This window comes from Molothrus aeneus, chromosome 1 (assembly GCF_037042795.1).
Source record: "Molothrus aeneus isolate 106 chromosome 1, BPBGC_Maene_1.0, whole genome shotgun sequence".
Lineage (NCBI taxonomy): Eukaryota > Metazoa > Chordata > Aves > Passeriformes > Icteridae > Molothrus > Molothrus aeneus.
In genome coordinates, this window is record NC_089646.1 from 37228039 (window position 1) to 37246558 (window position 18520).

An 18520-nucleotide genomic window follows, 5' to 3' on the forward strand; every position below is an offset into this window, starting at 1 on the left:
GCCTTACAATTTTATTTCTCAAATTATCTATATGTTTAGATTTGCATGATTTACCTGTAATCTAAAGATTAAATTAACATTATACTATTTTACCAAAAAAAGTAGTCAATTTACTTATGCTACTATTTTATTTTTAGTGTAAGAACCCTAGGAAAACATACTGGGGAGAACAAAGCAAGATAATTTTCAAAAAATTAAAAAGTGTTTTTCTTCACTCCAAATATGCTAATAGCATTGGAGCTGTTGTAAACTATTTATAGTAAAAAAATAAAACTTTTAATAAAAATAGTTACTATATTAAGTGCTTTGCATGTATTGCCTTCTACTATTGCAGAAAGTTGATATTGAAAATTTCTGCATCTTGTCCTTTCTTTGGACCCGATGGTCCAAAGATCTTTTCCAATCTAGTTGATTCTGTGATTCAGTGGTGTGGGGAAGAGAGTAAACAGCTGACTTGCAAAAGCAAGAGGGATTTAAACTTCCCACATTTTCAAACACAGTCATCTAACAAATTACTGTTGAGAAGAGCTGTACTAGCTTATCACAGACAAGAGTTTCAAGAACATTCCTTTTCTAAATGACTCTTTGACAAATGAGGCTGAAGGAAGTTATGACCTAGTTCTGCAGGAATGCAGGTGCACTGACCATGCACACTGGAGCTTCTTTGCAACAGTAAGTCTAAATGTTTAGAGAACTGTCATAAAATATCAAGAGGAATATGTTCCTTTCAGGTCTGCTGAGTCAGCTCTTAAAATCCTTATACATAGCTCTTACATGTAATATAGACAGGTCTCTACCTTGGAATAAATGTATCTCTACTGTAAGGGGAATCTTTATTACATTATACTGTGAGACCGGTACAGAGGTATATTGGAGTCTTCCTCATAAATGTGAGGAACAGCTCTGCCTGATTTGTTTAGCCACTTACAGAATATCAGCTGCATGTCCCAGAGATGCAATCTGCAGCCTTGTGAGGCAGCAATGCAGTGTAGGGGTGAGGGGGACAACTCACCCAGAGCCTTATGGAGGTGATAACCTCTGTGTTCCTGCAGAGCATTTGCTGGCTTTTTGGACACTGTCTTGAAGCTCTGCCCAAAGGGATATCTCCCCCCAGTACCATTCCTTTCTTTCTTCTCTCACCAGAATAAACTCTACTTGTAGGCATGAAGTAACTTCACTGGAAAGAAAATATTTTGCCACACGGTGAAGAAGAAATGTAAACAGCTAATTCACATGAATTATCTACCAAAGAAGCATCTAGGGCTCTGACTGGGAAACTTTATCTGGGCTCTTCCTCAGGGATTTCTCACAGTAGGAGAAAAAGTAAAAGTGCAAAACTTTCTTTGGCAGACAAAAGAAGATAGGACATCATCTAGAAATTTTAAGATTTAATGCATCAACTATAGTTAGATTCTGTCTAGAAACGTGCAGGGCTTGAAATGTGTGAAGCTGTTGGTAATTCGTGTGGACTGTGTTTTGTAGAGTGTTTATGTAGCATTTTGCATTAGGTGGAAGATATGCCAAACTCCACACTGTTCTAACTTGTTGCTAAATTAAACTAAATATTTTAAAATATAGCTTTCCAACATTGTTTTCTAATAAAATGGTATCATTGTAAATATTTAATATCAGGCCTTCTGTTCTACCATTTTTAAGCCATGAATATGCCCAAGACTGATCAACCAGAGGCTTTTTGCATTACAAATCTTATGGTGCCTTCACTGGGGTGGATTGCAAGCTTCCCATAGGAGGTACCTCTCCTTGCATTTATGGCTTCCCAAAATGGAAATGTAAATTGTTTAACAGACCACACCTTGGTAATGACAAGAAATTACTTCCTACAAGGAAGTTTTGTGCATATCTTGAAGTTGGCATCAATTTTACCATGAGAAAAGAGAAATGCTACTTTTTTGTTCTAAGTAGTGGTACTTGCAATTCAGAGTTGAATTTTATCAGCTAATTAAGGCCTAATTTTCAGGTTTTCAGCACTTCTCTGGGCTCAGCTGTGTTTTTCTTATTATAAGGAACATTGCAATTAGATCTCAGATTTTTTTTCCTTTTTTAATTCCTTGATTGAGCTCCTCTTCCTACTGAAAATGACTAGTTCATTGAGTATTTATTTCACCATGAAAGTTTCATTTTCAGGGAAAGCAATGGGTCAATATCTTGTTATGACTTTGTCAAGTTAGATGAGTTGAAGCTCAGCAAAATGTAATTTTTTTTTAATGCTACCTTCTAAGTGCACATTCAAGTAGAAATACAACAGCCAATTTATTTACAAAGAGTATTCGTTAGTCTTATAAAAGAATTCATCTTTCAACTCAAATTAACTTTTGGTAGACCTGACAGAGGTTAAGCTTGTATCTAAAAATGCTCTAACACAACAAGGAGTACACATTTAGCTTGGAAAGCACTATGGGTTTTGAAAGTATTTTTAAAAATCTGTCTCAATGTATGTCTCTAGATAGTCAAAACTTTCCCTAAGGATCTTGGGGATGATTTAGTCTCCTCCAGATTATTGCACCTGCAAAGGGTAAGGTAGGCATTCAAAATGAAACAAGATATAAAGGTATTCATGTCACCCACCTGCCTTTGATTGCAGAGGTTTGTGTATCATGAATGTCCAAGCCTCATGAGCAATACAGGAACCTTTAATATTTATCATTGATTTTCTCTTCTGACTACAATATGTCCAAGTTCAAGCTTTCTCTGGATGATGCTACAGATACTCAAAAATCAGTGGTAGAATTCCCAAAGTCTGGCAGAAGATTACAGTTTCATCTGATACATGCTCAAACCCTGATTTTTTAATTTCATCCATTAAAAAAAAAAAATTTAAGAAAGAAAAAGTAGATGCAAGGGTCTGAATTGTCAGCTTTACTAGGAGTGTGTTTGTGCCTTGCATTTTGGCTCATGACCATCTCTCTCTTCATGCGCTAATTTGGGAAGAGATATAATAAAAATCCTATCCAGTTCCTCTGCAATGGAAATCAAATGGCATATTTATTGAATCTATCCATTCAGGTGTTCACCTGAATTCTAATATGACAAGGATCCTCCGAGTTGCTACTGGTGGATCTGTAATTCTGGAGAGATGTCTCATCATAGTTTGTTTCTGAGAATGATGTGGCTTTGAAATTCTCAGCTATTTTACTTGTAACTTTAAAATATTCCATTTTTGTAGGTTCCATCATTTGCAATCTTCCCAAAAATATGCTGTTAATGTTTTCACTGGGATGTTTAAGTGACATATATATATAGAACTTGCATGAGAGATGACTCGAGTTTTGTTTATGGGTTAGACTTTAAAGAGGTGAATATCTGAGATCTGAAGCATGAAATCTTATAAAATGTCCTCTCCCCTCTGAAGATTTTATCTGCTGAATAGAAAGAGGCATGGAGCACTTGATGCAAAAGGGGTTATTTTTCTCCTCTTTGATTACATATTAAAGGGGGTTTTGAGGTGTTTGCTTTTTTTTTTCTTATTGTCTGTAACGTGCACATTCATCAAGTAAATGTATATAGACTTCCATATTTGTCTGTAGAAAATCTTGTGTAGCTTCCATCAAAGTAATATCCACATGTCTCACACTCTGGCACTTGAAAATCTACTCAGCCACAGGTAAACTATAGTCTGCTTGTACAAATTTAATATAGCCCTTCATTACCCAGGTTAGCTGATGCAACCAATGCACCAGAAATTTGCAAGGGATTATGACCTTAACATAGAAAAATGGGGGAAAATGCTAAAATAGACATAAACTAGATTTAAAAGTATACAGTAAATGGGTTTCAAAGGTAAGAGAAAGACAATGCTATGATGTGTGGAGGGCAGATACCCCTGCCTTGCATTGACCCAAAGCCCTAATCCCCATCCTTGCTGCACACATGGCAATTCCAAGTCAGCACAGCTGGTGTCTGGGCTCTGCTCCTGGAGTCACACAGGGCAGCCTTGAGAGCACCTTTACCACAAGGACTTCATTCACAGGCAGTTGAGATAAAATTATGTTTCATATAGGCCCAGTTAAACCTGTTTCTTTTTTATGCCATGGCAAAAATTTCCCTCCACAAAATTTGAATACTGCAGTAGGTGTTCCTTTACTTCTGTAACACTTCCAGTTCTCATTCATAGCCATGCTATGTCTTTCTAGTTTAAGGAAAAAAAACAATAAATTCATCATAATAAAGAATATGCTCTGATAAGGACCATATTTTTCAAAGCTAAAATAAGAGGTATTTAGAATAAATTATTTTGACACATACTTTAACATTTTTAAGCAGTCTTGGTACTTGAGAAATATGTTATTGTCTTTATCATATTTGTTTTCTTTCTCATTTTAGGTGTCCACTCTTTGCAGGAAAGTGTGTTAGCAGAATAAATATCAAGGGAACTAGATTAATGCTAATTGTTCCTGATTGTCCTGCAGCCATTATGATTATGTCTGTTATAATAATATCAAAATCACTCTGGTTTAAATTTCATGCATTGCTAATTAACTTCCTACTTATCTTGAATACCAGCTAATTTTCTTAAAATATAATCCTCTTGGCCAGAACTGTTCCTTTGTACCCTGTACTTGTTGACATATCATATAGACACACTTCTGGTTTCCTCTTACACAGACATGACTTATTTATTGTCTTCATTTTGAAAAGAGTATAAATTCATGTCCTGTATTTTACTAGTGTGCAATTCTGCACATTTAAGCACAGCTGGAGCTGTGTTTTCACACTCTCAGAGCCTGCAACTGTGTCACAAGTTCAGGACTGTGTCTTGTTTGGTAGGTTTTTTTGGGGGGGAGGGAAGGGGAAAGGTTTATGGGTGGGGGGGGGGGTATTTTTTTTTCCTAATTTTTGTGAAAGAAAATCCTGATTCCTGTTCTTCTTATTGACCCAGTCCAGTAAGATCTGGCACATTTACTGTCCTCCAGAAGCAGTGGTATGATTGCTCTTGTCATCTCTGGGGTTCTTTAATTCTAAAACCATCTGCTCTGGTACCTGGGAGCCTCCCTTAACATGACAGGCAAAGCTCCAGTATAAATCAAACCTGTAAACAGATGATCAGGTTATGTGACAATGAAAGAGTAACAGCAATATTCCACAAGGTGAAATAGTAGGAATGGTGCTGTTTGGTCTATTAATAGTCTGGGAAAAACTACAAATGTTTTAGCAGGGAAAAGCTGCACATGTCTGAAAAATTTTGGCTAGACAGGGATAAAAAACTTTGAAGCTGTTGTGAAGAATCTGAGTAATCACCATGAGAACAGAGGCAATGATTATTCAATAATTTAGTCATACACACAAGAAGTAAAATGATTTCATCTTGTACACCTTTAGATTCTGAATATATTATATCAGTCAGCAACATCTAGAGAGTAATTGTGCAAAATTTTTGGAAGCAATCTTAAAAATGAAGCTACTGTTTTAATGTCTAATGAATGATAATTAGGGTTTGATATGGTAAAATATATTCATTATGCTGTTCTAAAAGATCTCATCTGAAATACAATATTATCTCTGGCCTCCCTCTTCAAATGACCTTTAGCTATGATTCATTCTGAAGAAGCCACACAGACAGCTGAGGGAAGTGATTTGGACATCTAAAATCACAGAAACTGTAATCCCAGGTGCTTTTACCTAAAAAGAAGGAAATTCACCTACTTGGTCTCTCTTCACAACTGTTCTGCCTTAAGGTTTATTATATATATGTGTGGGGGTTAACACAAAGAAATACAGAGATGGATACAACCGAGAATCTTGGTTCATTGAGATCAATAGAAACTTGGACCATTTTTCCCCATTTAAAATGGAAATATGAGATGTTTATTTGCAGATGTTTATTTGCTGCTAAGTGATGAAAGGGTGGTGTACTTTGCTGTGCAAACCTACAGCTCTAGATCTGAAATTAGGAGCTATCAGCAGTGATCAGGGACTACTGCAGTAGGAACCAGCACAGCTCTCAGGCTACACAGTGATTTTCATTTAAAAATGCATTCCAGTGATGAAGGATCTAATTTCTCTTGTACAGTTTTTATCTTCTCTTTAATGGCACTAAACTCTTCACTGCAACACACATTAGTAGTCATAGGATAGTGACTTCTGTATTGAAACTTAAAATCTGTTCATATCAAAAGGCTGCATATGCTACAGTTCAGGACATTTTTCTATTAATATTTCTTTTCAGTTTAGTCAGAAAAAAAAACCAGCCTCAGACGTACTCCTTAAATATAATCCTCACTAAATACAATCCTCAGTGTCCTTTAGTTAATTCCAGCATTTCTCACTACCTTTTGTCTTTTTCTACTATTGGAATTGCTTACTGTCTCCCCTCACTAACATGAAAGGGACAGGTATTGTCTGGCCTGAATGAGGTTGAAATACTGTTTAGACATCAAAAAAAGTGGCTATGTGAGAGCAGATAGGCTTTTCTACCTTCATATTTCCCATAGGAATACTTGAAATCCCTAAATTTGATGTGGAATCATAGCTGAGAGAAGCTAGGTCTTTGTCTCATACTTTTCTCTTTCAGCATCATCACTGCTATTGCTTTCAGACATTCAGGGATGCTCTCAGAGGCACTCCTTATCCATTTTTACTCTTCTTGACACTGTAGTGCAGAATAAACCAGAGACCTGGGGTATTAGTGCTGTAGTTAATTAATGCATTAGAAAATGCAACTAATTTCTAAGTTTTTGAAGTACCAGACAGTATTTTAGTATGTTAAGTGTCTGGCATAAAAGGAAAATCTAAGTAGTAGTATAGAATGAAGCTCCAAATTATAGGGAGTATTGTACATAGCCAAGGCAGAGAAAGCACCAAGCCAGGAGAAGGACTGATTTTCTGGATGTCTAGTAAATGAAATAATGTGATTTACATCCAGTTAAAAAGTATGTCATCTATGGAGGTTTAAAAGCTTTTTTTAGGCTTCTGCTGATACTTGAGCACTTCCCAGATAAAAGTAAATGAAACTCAATACAGATTCTTACAGCAATTTTCAAAGTAGCCTAATGGAGCTGGGTATCCAATTCCTATTGACTTTTCCAATGGGACCTGATTACTTAAGTGCTCTTTTTCCCTTTGAAAAGCCTTCCTCTTAATTATGCTAATTGGTGCTTTAAAATGTTTTCAAAGTCAGAGAGCTGTGCCTAGACAATGCTAGTTCTGAAGTAGACACGATTCATAATGCTAGATTCTAGGAAGCTCCCTCTGACTACAAGGTATATTTATTTTTCTCTTCTTCCCTGAGGGCAGAAATTAATTACTCAAGCTTGCCAGAGAATCTGCTGAGAGCTGTTACCTACAGGAACTGAAGAGGAAAATACATTAGTCAGTGGTGCTACCTCATGACTATTTCCATTGGCTGATGAAAGTATTTACACCCAACTGTATCTTGCCTCTACCCTGAAACTGAAAAAAAAAATAAAATGCAGTGCTATCAACAAATATAGAAGTACAGTTGATCTGGAAGGTATTGCAGCATTTTATATACTTTGTCTGGAACACCACTTTATCTAATTTTTTCAGAAGTTCCTGATTAGGATAATCTCTGCCAGCCAAAATAGAAATGAGAAGCTGTAAACATGGTCTTATCTACAAGTCAGAGAAATATATTTTTGCGGTTTTCCCTTTCAGAAATACATTTTCTATTCCAAGTCTAAATCTCTAAATACATTTACTTTATAGCTTTTCTTTACATTGTGGGCATTATTTTAGCAATCATTAAGAAATGCTAATCATTGCTAACTACTGCTGTTTTAGCTCAGTATAAGCCATATAACCTACTAAGGGGATGATTTGTCTGACCTTCAGTTATACCACAGAACTAGACACTGGATACTAAGCTCATCTCAAATACTGGTATCTTGGCCAGAAGTGTTTGCTAGAAATTGTGAAATTATTATATTGGCATTTTGGTAGTAGAATTTTTGTAGAAATATTATAGACTTCTACTGATTGACACAATATAGAGACATATCTTTGTACCTCACTTTTACTAGTAGTATGAATCTTTTAGGAGCAATAATGTTTCAATAGGGTTGGATGAAAACCTTGAACATAAAGTGAGTAGTAAAGGAGAAACCAATTCTCGTATATCTCTCAGTTAAAGAATGCAGTCATCCACCTTTCCTGGATGGCCCTGGAAATGCATGAAAAGTGAGCAAAATGGAAATACACAGGCTGAGAATCAGTGGATTTTAGAACACTCTGAGGCAGGAGATTTTCTCCTAAGAGGCATATCAGTTACAGTTCTTTAAAATAACTTATTTGTTTCAGTTTTGCAACTGTAACAAACTTGAGCTGATCTTGGACTTTATGATTGTATTACTTTACATTAGGCTTAGATAGACTTTTTTAACTTTGTCCTCTCTCTGCCAGAGATTTTCTTAGGTTTTTATTCTGTGCTCCTTAATGTTTGTGGTTACATTCCCTACTATAGAAATATAGGAATTCAATCTGCCATACAAAGGACCATGCTACTGTTGGGGAAATGTAGTGTAATCTCAGAAAAACAGTAGTGCACAGAGTACAGGTATTGACTCATCTAGGCTTCTTTTTTTCTTTTTCCCATTTTGCTCTATTTTCATTTTAAATATTTGGGAGCCATAAATATAAAATAGGCCCACTTGATCAATACTATCTATCCAGGCAAAATCAAGGAGATTTTCATATGTTTTCCTGTCTGTCGGCAAGGTTAAACATCCTACTCAGTACTGCCATTGTATGACAATGCAGATTGCTTTCATTGTCTTCTCTAGGTGCTAAATTCCTACAGACTTTTTTCCCAACTTAATTGGAAGTGCTGGGGACAGTTACTCTAAATCTACCCCCTGCTTTTACAGACATTCTGTGCAAAGGGATTTCCCCCAGTTCATATTTGGATTAATTGAATGGATGAATCCGTGGATTCTGACTGAATTAACGGATGCTGACTGAAGTGGAGAGAGAATAATATTTAGGAGGTGATTCAGTCTGTCAGGTCCCATCTAACAAAGGGGGACCCCCAAAGAACTTTTCTAAAAATAAAACTCTGTCAGGATTATTTTGTTTTGGCAGTTCTTCCTGTATACCCGAGGAAGATTCCCAATCTCCCAAGCAAGCTGTTTAACAGGCAAAACTGGGCACACAAATAGATTTTTGTCCTTCTTTTTTCCCCAGTCTTGATTTTTGCGAAGCATTGTGTTTATGCAATTCATTCAGGTTGTGTTTTCCAGCTGGATATTTTTTCCTGCATTTTTGCTTTGGGGTTGTTTTGTTGATTTTTTTCAAATATCGGAGGCAGTAGCTAATTCTGCTTTCTCTGGCACACATAGACCCGTTTATCAAAATGAAAGGAAAGATTTAATGAACAATTTAGAAAATACTTACTGAAGCATGTTTTGAAAATTAATTCTGGTTTGTAAGTTATGTTTAGTTCTTTGAATCTTTTCTACTGTAAAAAGAAACATGTGAAAAGCTCTGAATATGTAATTACTATTATAATGATTTAGTCTTAGAATGTCAAAAAGCTTTCCAAGCATTAATTAATGGAAAGAATCAAATGATGTTGCATTGTTGCTGCAGTGTTATTAGGTGAAGATGTTGGTTTTTTTTTAGTGACTTAATGGATTTTATAAATTATATAATTAGACCTGTAATATGCAATTCAAAACCACTTGTTTTCAATGCAGAAATACAATTCTTATCAAAAAAATTGCACATAAAAATAAATATCCCAGAAACAAAATACTTAATGTGCTGCATAAATTCCCACATTTTAATGGTCTTTTTATTCTTGGAGTGAGGAATGTAATGTTTTTTAAGTAGATTTGTGGGGGTTTCTAGAACTGTTTTTTTAGTATAATGTAAAGTTTTCATGGTGGTGTCAGTATTACTAAAAAAGTAACTCTTTTTATGCTTTGATTTGCAGGTTGGCTTCATGAGCTAGGAAAACGAATTGAATCTCCCTATTATGAGAATAATACACTTGGAGGCCCCTCAATCAGAAGTGCCTATATAGCTGCCCTGTATTTCACTCTTAGCAGCCTCACCAGTGTTGGCTTTGGAAATGTTTCAGCCAATACTGATGCTGAAAAGATCTTCTCCATTTGCACAATGCTGATTGGGGGTAGGTACAATTAAATGCCATTTAAAACCTTTTCAAGGAGTTGGAAAAAGTCAAATGACAGCTGAAATTTTGCTAAGTTCCTTTAAAGAAACTACAAACAAACACAGTGGAAAGCTTAATAAAATTAATTCAAAATGGCAAAAGAAGGAAACAACTTTGGTTTACACTAGATAAACTCTCTCAGGCAGATATATTTCTAACCTTTTGTTCACTTATCGTGATGAAAGATGATGTTGCCCACTGAAATACAAGTTCACATTATTAACAGAGGAAGTGGCCCAGCCATGTGTTGAGGATTCCAGTCACTTGTGGCAGACACTTTTCCAGACAGCCAGGTATGATGTGCACACCAGCTGCAGCTCCATCCCCACAGCAGCCCTGGGAATGGTGATGAGGGCAGGTGTGCAGCCCACAGGACAGTGTCTGTGAGCTGGTGTGTATCCTCATCTGAAGGACCAGACCAGGAGAGACAGGACAGAGCCAGAAGACTGTTTGGTGCGCCTTAGCATAAAAAATTTTAAAACTACTGTTCAATTATCATTGATAAACATTTGATTCAGAATTGAATCAGAATGCAATTTTTTTGTCGTATTTGGAGCTCTTTGTAACATTTTTATTTATGCTGATTACCTGGTTCTACATGTTGGAGTAAGCCACGTGCTCATTCATGGTCCCTTTCCTTCTGCTGAGGCACCTGGGTGCAATAAGCAGAGTTTTGTAAGCCAAGTCCTTTAGAGAAAGTACCAGAAGCTTTGTCTATACATTCATCTTCCTCCCACAAAAAATCTGATGTGCTATTTCATGATGTGTACATTATACAACTCAAAGATGTCACACTGGTGATGAAGGGTAAAAGCAAGTCACTGCTAAAGTACTCTGTCCTCCCTTTTTCTTTCTGCTGGCTTAGCTGTTCTGGAAATACTAGTAGGTGTTTCTCCAGGGCTAGTCAGTAAAGCCCTGGGTGTCAGCTTTGCACAATAAATTCTTCTGGCAACAAGAAATTGGAAATTTGACACTTGAAAGTCAGAGAACACAACAAATAACCTGTAAGCTATATATCTGCAGCATTAAGTGGTAAAATAATTTTTCAATTAATTGTTTTCCTTTTCCTTAGTCCTGAAAATGAGAGGCAATAATATAATGAATCATCCAAGAATGAAATAATTTTGGTTTTCACAATGTCAAAAAACTACGAGCAGTTTATGAATTTCTTTTGGTGGTTGCATATAATTATAGTTTTAAAATACACTGTGGTCTCTGTTCTTTGGGGCTTTCACTACATAAAATGTGTTGTAGTGAAGGAAGGAGTTTTCATTTCTATCAAGAAATCAAGAGATCTTCTGTATAAGGCAGTGATGAATATTTAATTCACTTTAATATGGCAGAGCTTTCATAAATACAATAAAGTAGAATATAGAAGTATCCTATACATTTATTTAGCCCAGTTATAACAAAATTTCACATTTATTTCTGGTAATATGCTTGTATATTTAATAAATTGGGAAGAACTAGTTAGGTGAGTGGAGTAAGAGGGAACTGATGACTGAAAGGTGAAGTTACTTAAAGGCAAGCAGGTGGGAAAATGGATTTATATCTGCAAGGGTCCAGTGAACAAGATATTTACAGGTAAAAAAAGCAGAGCAGGCTGATCTGCAGCTATTTTCTTGAGGAATTATGTTTTAGATACTTTTGAGGAAACTCAAGGAAACATGAATAGGTAGAATGATATTGTGAAGATTGGTGAGCATGCCTTAGAAAACTCTGTTAGGACTAAGGTGCTAATCTGTATGCTTAGGGACATTATGCTTTATCATTTCTTAAAACCTATTTTAGTGTACATTTTTGGCTGATATTTAATTTTAAAATTCCTAAAGTGATGTTCTAAGAAAAATTGATGTCAGTTTTCAGACTTTTTGACCAAGCCATTAGTTAATGAAATTTCAGGTGTAATGGATAAGGTGAGTTAGTTTATCAGTAGTTTTTGCTGTATCTCTTTAATGCATGACACTAAAAACTGAAAAAAAATGAACTAAATTTACTTAAACCTTGAAAAAGTTGAAGACAGAAAAAAAAAGTGTAAACTTAACAAATAAATTGCATAAAGAATACCTTTTTCGTATTTACTGGCCTCTTCACATAAATTTTTATTTTGCATAAATTTGAAATTTAAATTTTTAACAAGTCATATTCTGAAGATAAAAGATCTTGTTCAATACAGTAAGTCTTCTTGAAGTTGGAAAGAAAATTTACTTATTAAAATGTAACCAGAATTCCTAGGACACCCAGCATCTAAATTATTGATCAGATCTGCCCTCCAGCAGGTGATCACACCATATTCTGTCTTATACTCTCCCTGTTCTTTCAGCAAATAATGTGTATTTTTGTATTTAAGAGGTTGGAGGCCCATTCTAGTAGCTCCAGTCCTCTATGGGATCAGAGGTGTTCCTCTGTTCCCTAAGCAAACTGTGATTTAAAGTACCTATTAAAATAAAGGCCACTGCTTGAAATATAGTTCCTAGAAGTTTTGAACTTGTCCTACTTGGGTTTAGACAGAGGTGTAATAGGTTTTGTTACAGAAAGTAGGGTAAGTGTATGATTATTTGATAAAGAATTCTAATGCCTGTCACAGCCAAGAATAGCTTGTCATTATAAGAAGCAGCTGCCTTCCAATGTATATAGGCAAAGACAGATTCTACCACAATAATAAAATTCTAGATGATATTTGTGCCTATAATAACATCACTGAGATCTCTCCACTGTCCAGCTCCTAACCTGGGAGTCTTATGAGGGACTTACATCGTATGTGAGTCTTAGATTTGCATTCATACACCACCTAACACTTTATCCCACCCCCTTTTTAAATTGATTATTGCATCCTTAAAGAGGTTACACTATTTCTTTAACCTGTTTATCTGTGTCTGGCTGAATTGTTTCAGACCTAGCTGTCATATTTCTAATACAATATCCTGTATCTAATATTATACCAGTCCCTCACATTCTGTTGCTCTAGCTTCTGACATTAATGACTTAGCAATTCACTGCACCATCATGAGCAACACCTGGTTGAAATAGATATTTTTAGAAATAAATTTCCAGTTAGGCTTACTATTCTTACTACATCCATAATCCTTTTTTTTTCCCTGCTATTTCTACACTGCATTTCTTCATCTATTTTCTGCACTCCCTTCACAATAAGGACACAGATACTGTTACTAGCTCCTTTGCATTTTTCTCAGCCTGTAAAAGTTTTCTAACACTCCAAACTACAGAATTTTCTATTTCTACTGTTTGAAAGTGCATCCTTTCCACTTCCTGTTCTCCCTTGTCTCTTCTCACTCACAGTGAACTTCTGTAAAGTGATATACAAGGTCAACAACTTGTTTGTCTCATTTATAAAACAATTCCTTTGTCATTCTGAGAAGTCTGTCTGCTTTCTTTCAAGCACCATAAAGACAGATGTCTCTTTAGAGAAATAATCAAGGTTTTTAGTAATTTTTTAAATCAACAATTTGTAGATGTGTATGTTCTATACATCAGATCAATATCACATGACAGACAATTTTGCCATGTTTTTTCCAACAAACCCATTTCTGCACAGACAAACTCAGATGACCTATATTTGTAAATATTTCTTCTTTTTTTTTTTCTGGTCTTTTTATTCCCAAGCCAATCACTAATTGCAGACAAACTCCAGGATGTCAGTACGATTTTAACCACAACTGATCCTGTCAAACAGCATAAGAAAATCAGGCTGTCTCTTTGAATATTTCTTTTAGCCTGAATTTCTGCTTTACAATGGGGTTGTTTTCTGACTTTTTAAAATATTGCACCCAGAATACGATACAATCTTAAATGTTATTTGCACCCTCATTCCTCTACACATGGTCTCCATTAGTGATTGCGTTCTCTGAAATCAATTACATTCTGTGTAGTTTCCAACTGACCATTTGAGTCTAGTTTCCATACTGATTACTAGTATTTCATTATTTTCTGAGCATACCTACCTACTTGTGTTCCTTCTTGTCCTTTTTGCAAAGGCCTGTAGTGACAGCACAAGTGGGAACGGTTCAAACCGAGAGTAGGTTTAGATTAGATATTGGGAGAAATTCTTTACTATGAGGGTGGTGAGGCTCAGGAAGATGCTGCTCAGGGAAGTTGTGGATGCCCCATCCCTGGCTGTGTCCAAGGCTGGGTTGGATGAGGCTTTGAGCAACCTGGTCTAGTGAAAGGCATCCCTGCCCATGGCAGGGTGATTGGAACTAAACGATCTTTAAAGTGCTTTCCAACGTAAATCATTTTATGATTCTATGATTCTGTGCTCTGTTTTCCTTTTCTCTTAGACTATGGACTTAATTTGATTTAATTCTTTTGTTAGATACCCTGACTAGATAGAATAAGTTGTTCTACCCTGTCCCATGACAGTGACTTGTAGCATCTCAAACACCAGAAATGAATAATCATATTAATATCACAGTATTAATATACCATTACTCAAGGAGTTTTATATTCAAAAGCTTTACTATATCTCTAAATCAGGAAATTTTCACTCTGTGAAGATGCTGTTTATGTTCTTTGTTAAGTTTTATTGATCAACAAATCACTCCACATTGCATGTCATTTCTATGCTTCCTAGCTCTGATGCATGCCTTGGTGTTTGGCAATGTGACTGCCATAATTCAGAGGATGTACTCCAGGTGGTCCCTTTATCACACAAGAACCAAGGATTTGAAGGACTTTATACGGGTCCATCACCTGCCACAGCAGCTAAAGCAAAGGATGCTTGAATATTTCCAAACCACGTGGTCTGTCAATAATGGAATTGATTCCAATGAGGTAACCAAACTAGGGGGTATTTGTATTTAATTGTTCTGACTATGAAGTATGACTATGAGGCAAGGATGGGAGTAATTTTTCTTTTGTAATGCTGTGTTTTGTGTGAAGTTACATAGCAAAGAAAACCATGCCTAAAAATAAACCTCGATTATCCCAGGAAGAGGATACACAATTGAAAAAACAGGTTTAAAACATCAAATAATGTAGAAAAATTCAGTCCTCTGTGATTCTCAGATGCTGAAGAGGCATTCATCAGAAACCTTTTAGATGATGCCAGCAGAAATGCTATAATGAGCATTTCTATCTTTCAGTAAACAAAATATCTACATGGGGATTTTAGGTCCTTTTTAAAGGAAGGGCTTGGATGCCCTTTCCTTCCTCCTTCATCTTATTTATTCCAATACTGTAAACAAATTATTTAGGCTGAATTTTTATATTATTTATATCACTTTTTAAATATTGCACAGTGTAACTTGAGAGTGAAATCAAAAGACAGATTTCTGGTGGTGTCTGTGCTTGCTTGTTTTAAATTACTTATCCAGGTTATGTGTTACTGTACTGCAGGAGAAATAATGGCTTCTCTCTGCTGGAGTGTTATTTGAATGGAGCACTCCCTTTAGGTTTCTTGTTATCTGTGTTATAAAACTCAGTGGTCTCTAAAGATAATGTGGAAATAAGCAGAAAGATTTGGGGTTTGGAACATTCTTTTCCTGATAAATTCTTTTTGTGCTGTGCACAGCACATAGAATGGGATTTTCAACAGCATCTTAGCAACAGAAGGAGCTTAGTAAGATTTACAAAGGTACAAAAATTACTTAGATGTCAAAGCTTTCCTAGATGTGGTTAATGATCTTCAGCTTTTGTACTTTCTGTACCTTAGTCACACTGAAAGTGAGTGACTGCTGTACTACAACCACAGCTCCTGGAGAGACCATCAGTCTTTTCATTATTTCCCTCCTATGGATAAAGCACCTTGTCTGAGCCCACCTGGTCAAGCATTGACTGATTGCACTGTTCAGATGCCACATCCGCTCAAACTACAAAAAAACCTCTGTATTTGTGGATTTGCAGCTTGGAAGGAAAAAGTGAGACCTCATGGTCTTTTAGTTTCCATAGGTTCTTCCATTGAATGTGCAACTTGTCTCCATTCCTTTCCCACCCCTCTTTCAGTGTCCATTTACATTATTAAAAAATAAAAATAACAACAAGAAAAAAAAAGCACATTTAAGGCAGGGGTTTTTATTAGTTATTCCTGTTGCAGCGGTTTTACTATAGAAGAAGGAATATTGCATATTGATGAATTTTATAGAATTCTCTGTTTTCATTGCATATGTCACTGTGTACAATGGTGTACCTGAGCAGCCTACTGTGTTCTATCAGAGAGAAGAACTTGGATGAACTTAAATAGTGCATTAGAGAGAATTTGTACAAACAGTATTGCTGACCTTTTTCCTGAGTTTTTTTGGGTTTTTTTTGGTGAGGCTTTTGGGGATATTTTTTTTTAATAGTAAAAAGGCACTTATTTAATCATGTTTTTCCTGGAATTTGTCGTGTTAAAATTTCTTAAAATACCACATCTCATCAAGGGGATAAGAAAAATCAGAGGGAAGTATTTGCAACAGTATGACAGTGCCACACCACTAAATCAGGCCACTTCTGCAAAAGTGGAAACAAATAATTTTACAAATTTTCTCTTTTTCATCTTTGTTTTTTCTTCTTTTGGACAGCTTTTAAAAGACTTCCCAGACGAGCTGCGTTCAGACATCACCATGCACTTGAACAAGGAGATTTTGCAGCTTTCCCTTTTCGAGTGTGCCAGTCGTGGTTGCCTCAGGTCTCTGTCTCTGCACATCAAAACCTCCTTCTGTGCTCCTGGGGAATACCTCCTACGGCAGGGAGATGCCCTGCAAGCGATCTACTTTGTGTGCTCAGGTTCCATGGAAGTCCTGAAGGACAGCACTGTGCTGGCAATCCTTGGTACGTTCACAATCATAGACTCAGAGTAAGAATTGTCCCCCAGTGCAGGAGAACCTTCACTACTAACTGGTGGTTAAGTGTGTCCTAATTGTCTGATGAGAAAGAATTTGTTTAGTTTTAATCTGCAATACCTATACTATGTACACTCCTATTTTTTCTTTTGTTTTTAGTTTGAACTTCCTTATATTTTGACCTAAAGAGCCTTCCATTGCCAGATTGTTAGCTGTGCAGTATTTCACTTCTGATTTCCTTATACTTATTCTCTCTTCTTTTCATGTAAACAGGTACTTGCAAGCTTTTGACACAGCTTGTTGCTTTCTGCTATATTTGGTGGTGGTATTGACAGCTCAAAGAACATTGATTATCAGTGCCTAAATCTTTCATGAAAATTAGTGTCCAGGCAATGCTCCCACTAATGCTCCCAAGTCAAAGAAAGAAATAAGAGCCTACTTTTTCATTCTTTGGCACTTGTTTATGAACACCCCTTGCAGAAAAGCCATGTGGTGAAAAACAAGCATTGTTGGCTCTGCTCCCCCAAGCTACTTTATGCTAACTGATGCTGTATGCAGTTATCTGAGTATATTAGAACTGAGAAAGGCCAGAAATTCTACTCTAATAAATTTTTAGTTGCTGTTTGCAAGATGACTGTTTTTACTCATTGAGGTTTAAGCATCTCTACCTATAATTTCTGTGATTTGCCTCAATCTAAATCCTACTAAAGAAATTCTCTTTATCTTCAGATAAAGAATGATTAGACCTGTCTCAGTTAATGTTTATGAAGTTCTTTGGCAAAATAAAGTATAAAATTTCACTCTAAAAGAATAAAACTATTTTATTATGATTTTAATATCTGTTTAGACTTAAATGTCTTCTTTCTAATAACTTTTAATATTCTTATAAAACAGAGTTAAAAAGAACATTTCCGTTTTTGCTTTCCTTCCTGTTTTGTGGGATTACGCTAGACCATTGATAATGGAAGCTTCTGGTCTTCTGTAATTGAATTTCCTTAATTTTACTAAAATGAATTTCATTGGTCTTTTTTAGAATATATAAATGTGATACAGGTCCTATTTGTTTCAGAACTCTTTGATGCCGTTAGATTGACAGACCACATCGCTCCATCTCTTGTTTGTTTTTAGGAAGTTTAAGAATCTCTTGATTTCATTGGATCACATAGATCAGAGGTATAAAATATGACTTAAAATAAGAAAGCTAAAAGTCAGCAAGAGTTCAAGAGGTAGTTCCATTGGAACTCTGATATTTCTTTAATGATTCTATCTTCAGGCACTTCTGAAAGTGTTAATTAAAGCATCATTGTGTAATGGTGACAATCAAAACAACAAGAAAGAGATTAGAGGATTTCTGAGAGAAGTTAATGAAATCAAAATGCAAAAAACATAAACATAACAGAAAAATAATCTTTTGTTACAGTGAATGGGAGCTTCATCATTTAAACCTAATTAACACCAACAGAAGGTGAATGCATCAAACATGTAGGTCCCTATGGGTAATTGTGTTGCTGATGTCATGTAAATTCAAGACAGCAGTTTTTTTCCCTAACAATGCTGAGTTACTTGCAGTCCCCAGAATATTTTAGAATTCTGT

The 18520-nt window shown here is 35.8% G+C and overlaps 1 protein-coding gene across 1 annotated transcript in view; it reads left to right on the forward strand.

Moving 5' to 3' along the window:
- The window catches only part of KCNH8 (potassium voltage-gated channel subfamily H member 8), a 176804-nt gene that overhangs the window by 120588 nt on the left and 37696 nt on the right, over positions 1 to 18520 (forward strand). The window contains exons 8-10 of the mRNA XM_066570002.1: positions 9908 to 10105; positions 14739 to 14938; positions 16666 to 16915. Of these exons, the coding sequence (XP_066426099.1) occupies positions 9908 to 10105; positions 14739 to 14938; positions 16666 to 16915 (648 nt within the window). The remainder of the gene's footprint in view (positions 1 to 9907; positions 10106 to 14738; positions 14939 to 16665; positions 16916 to 18520) is intronic.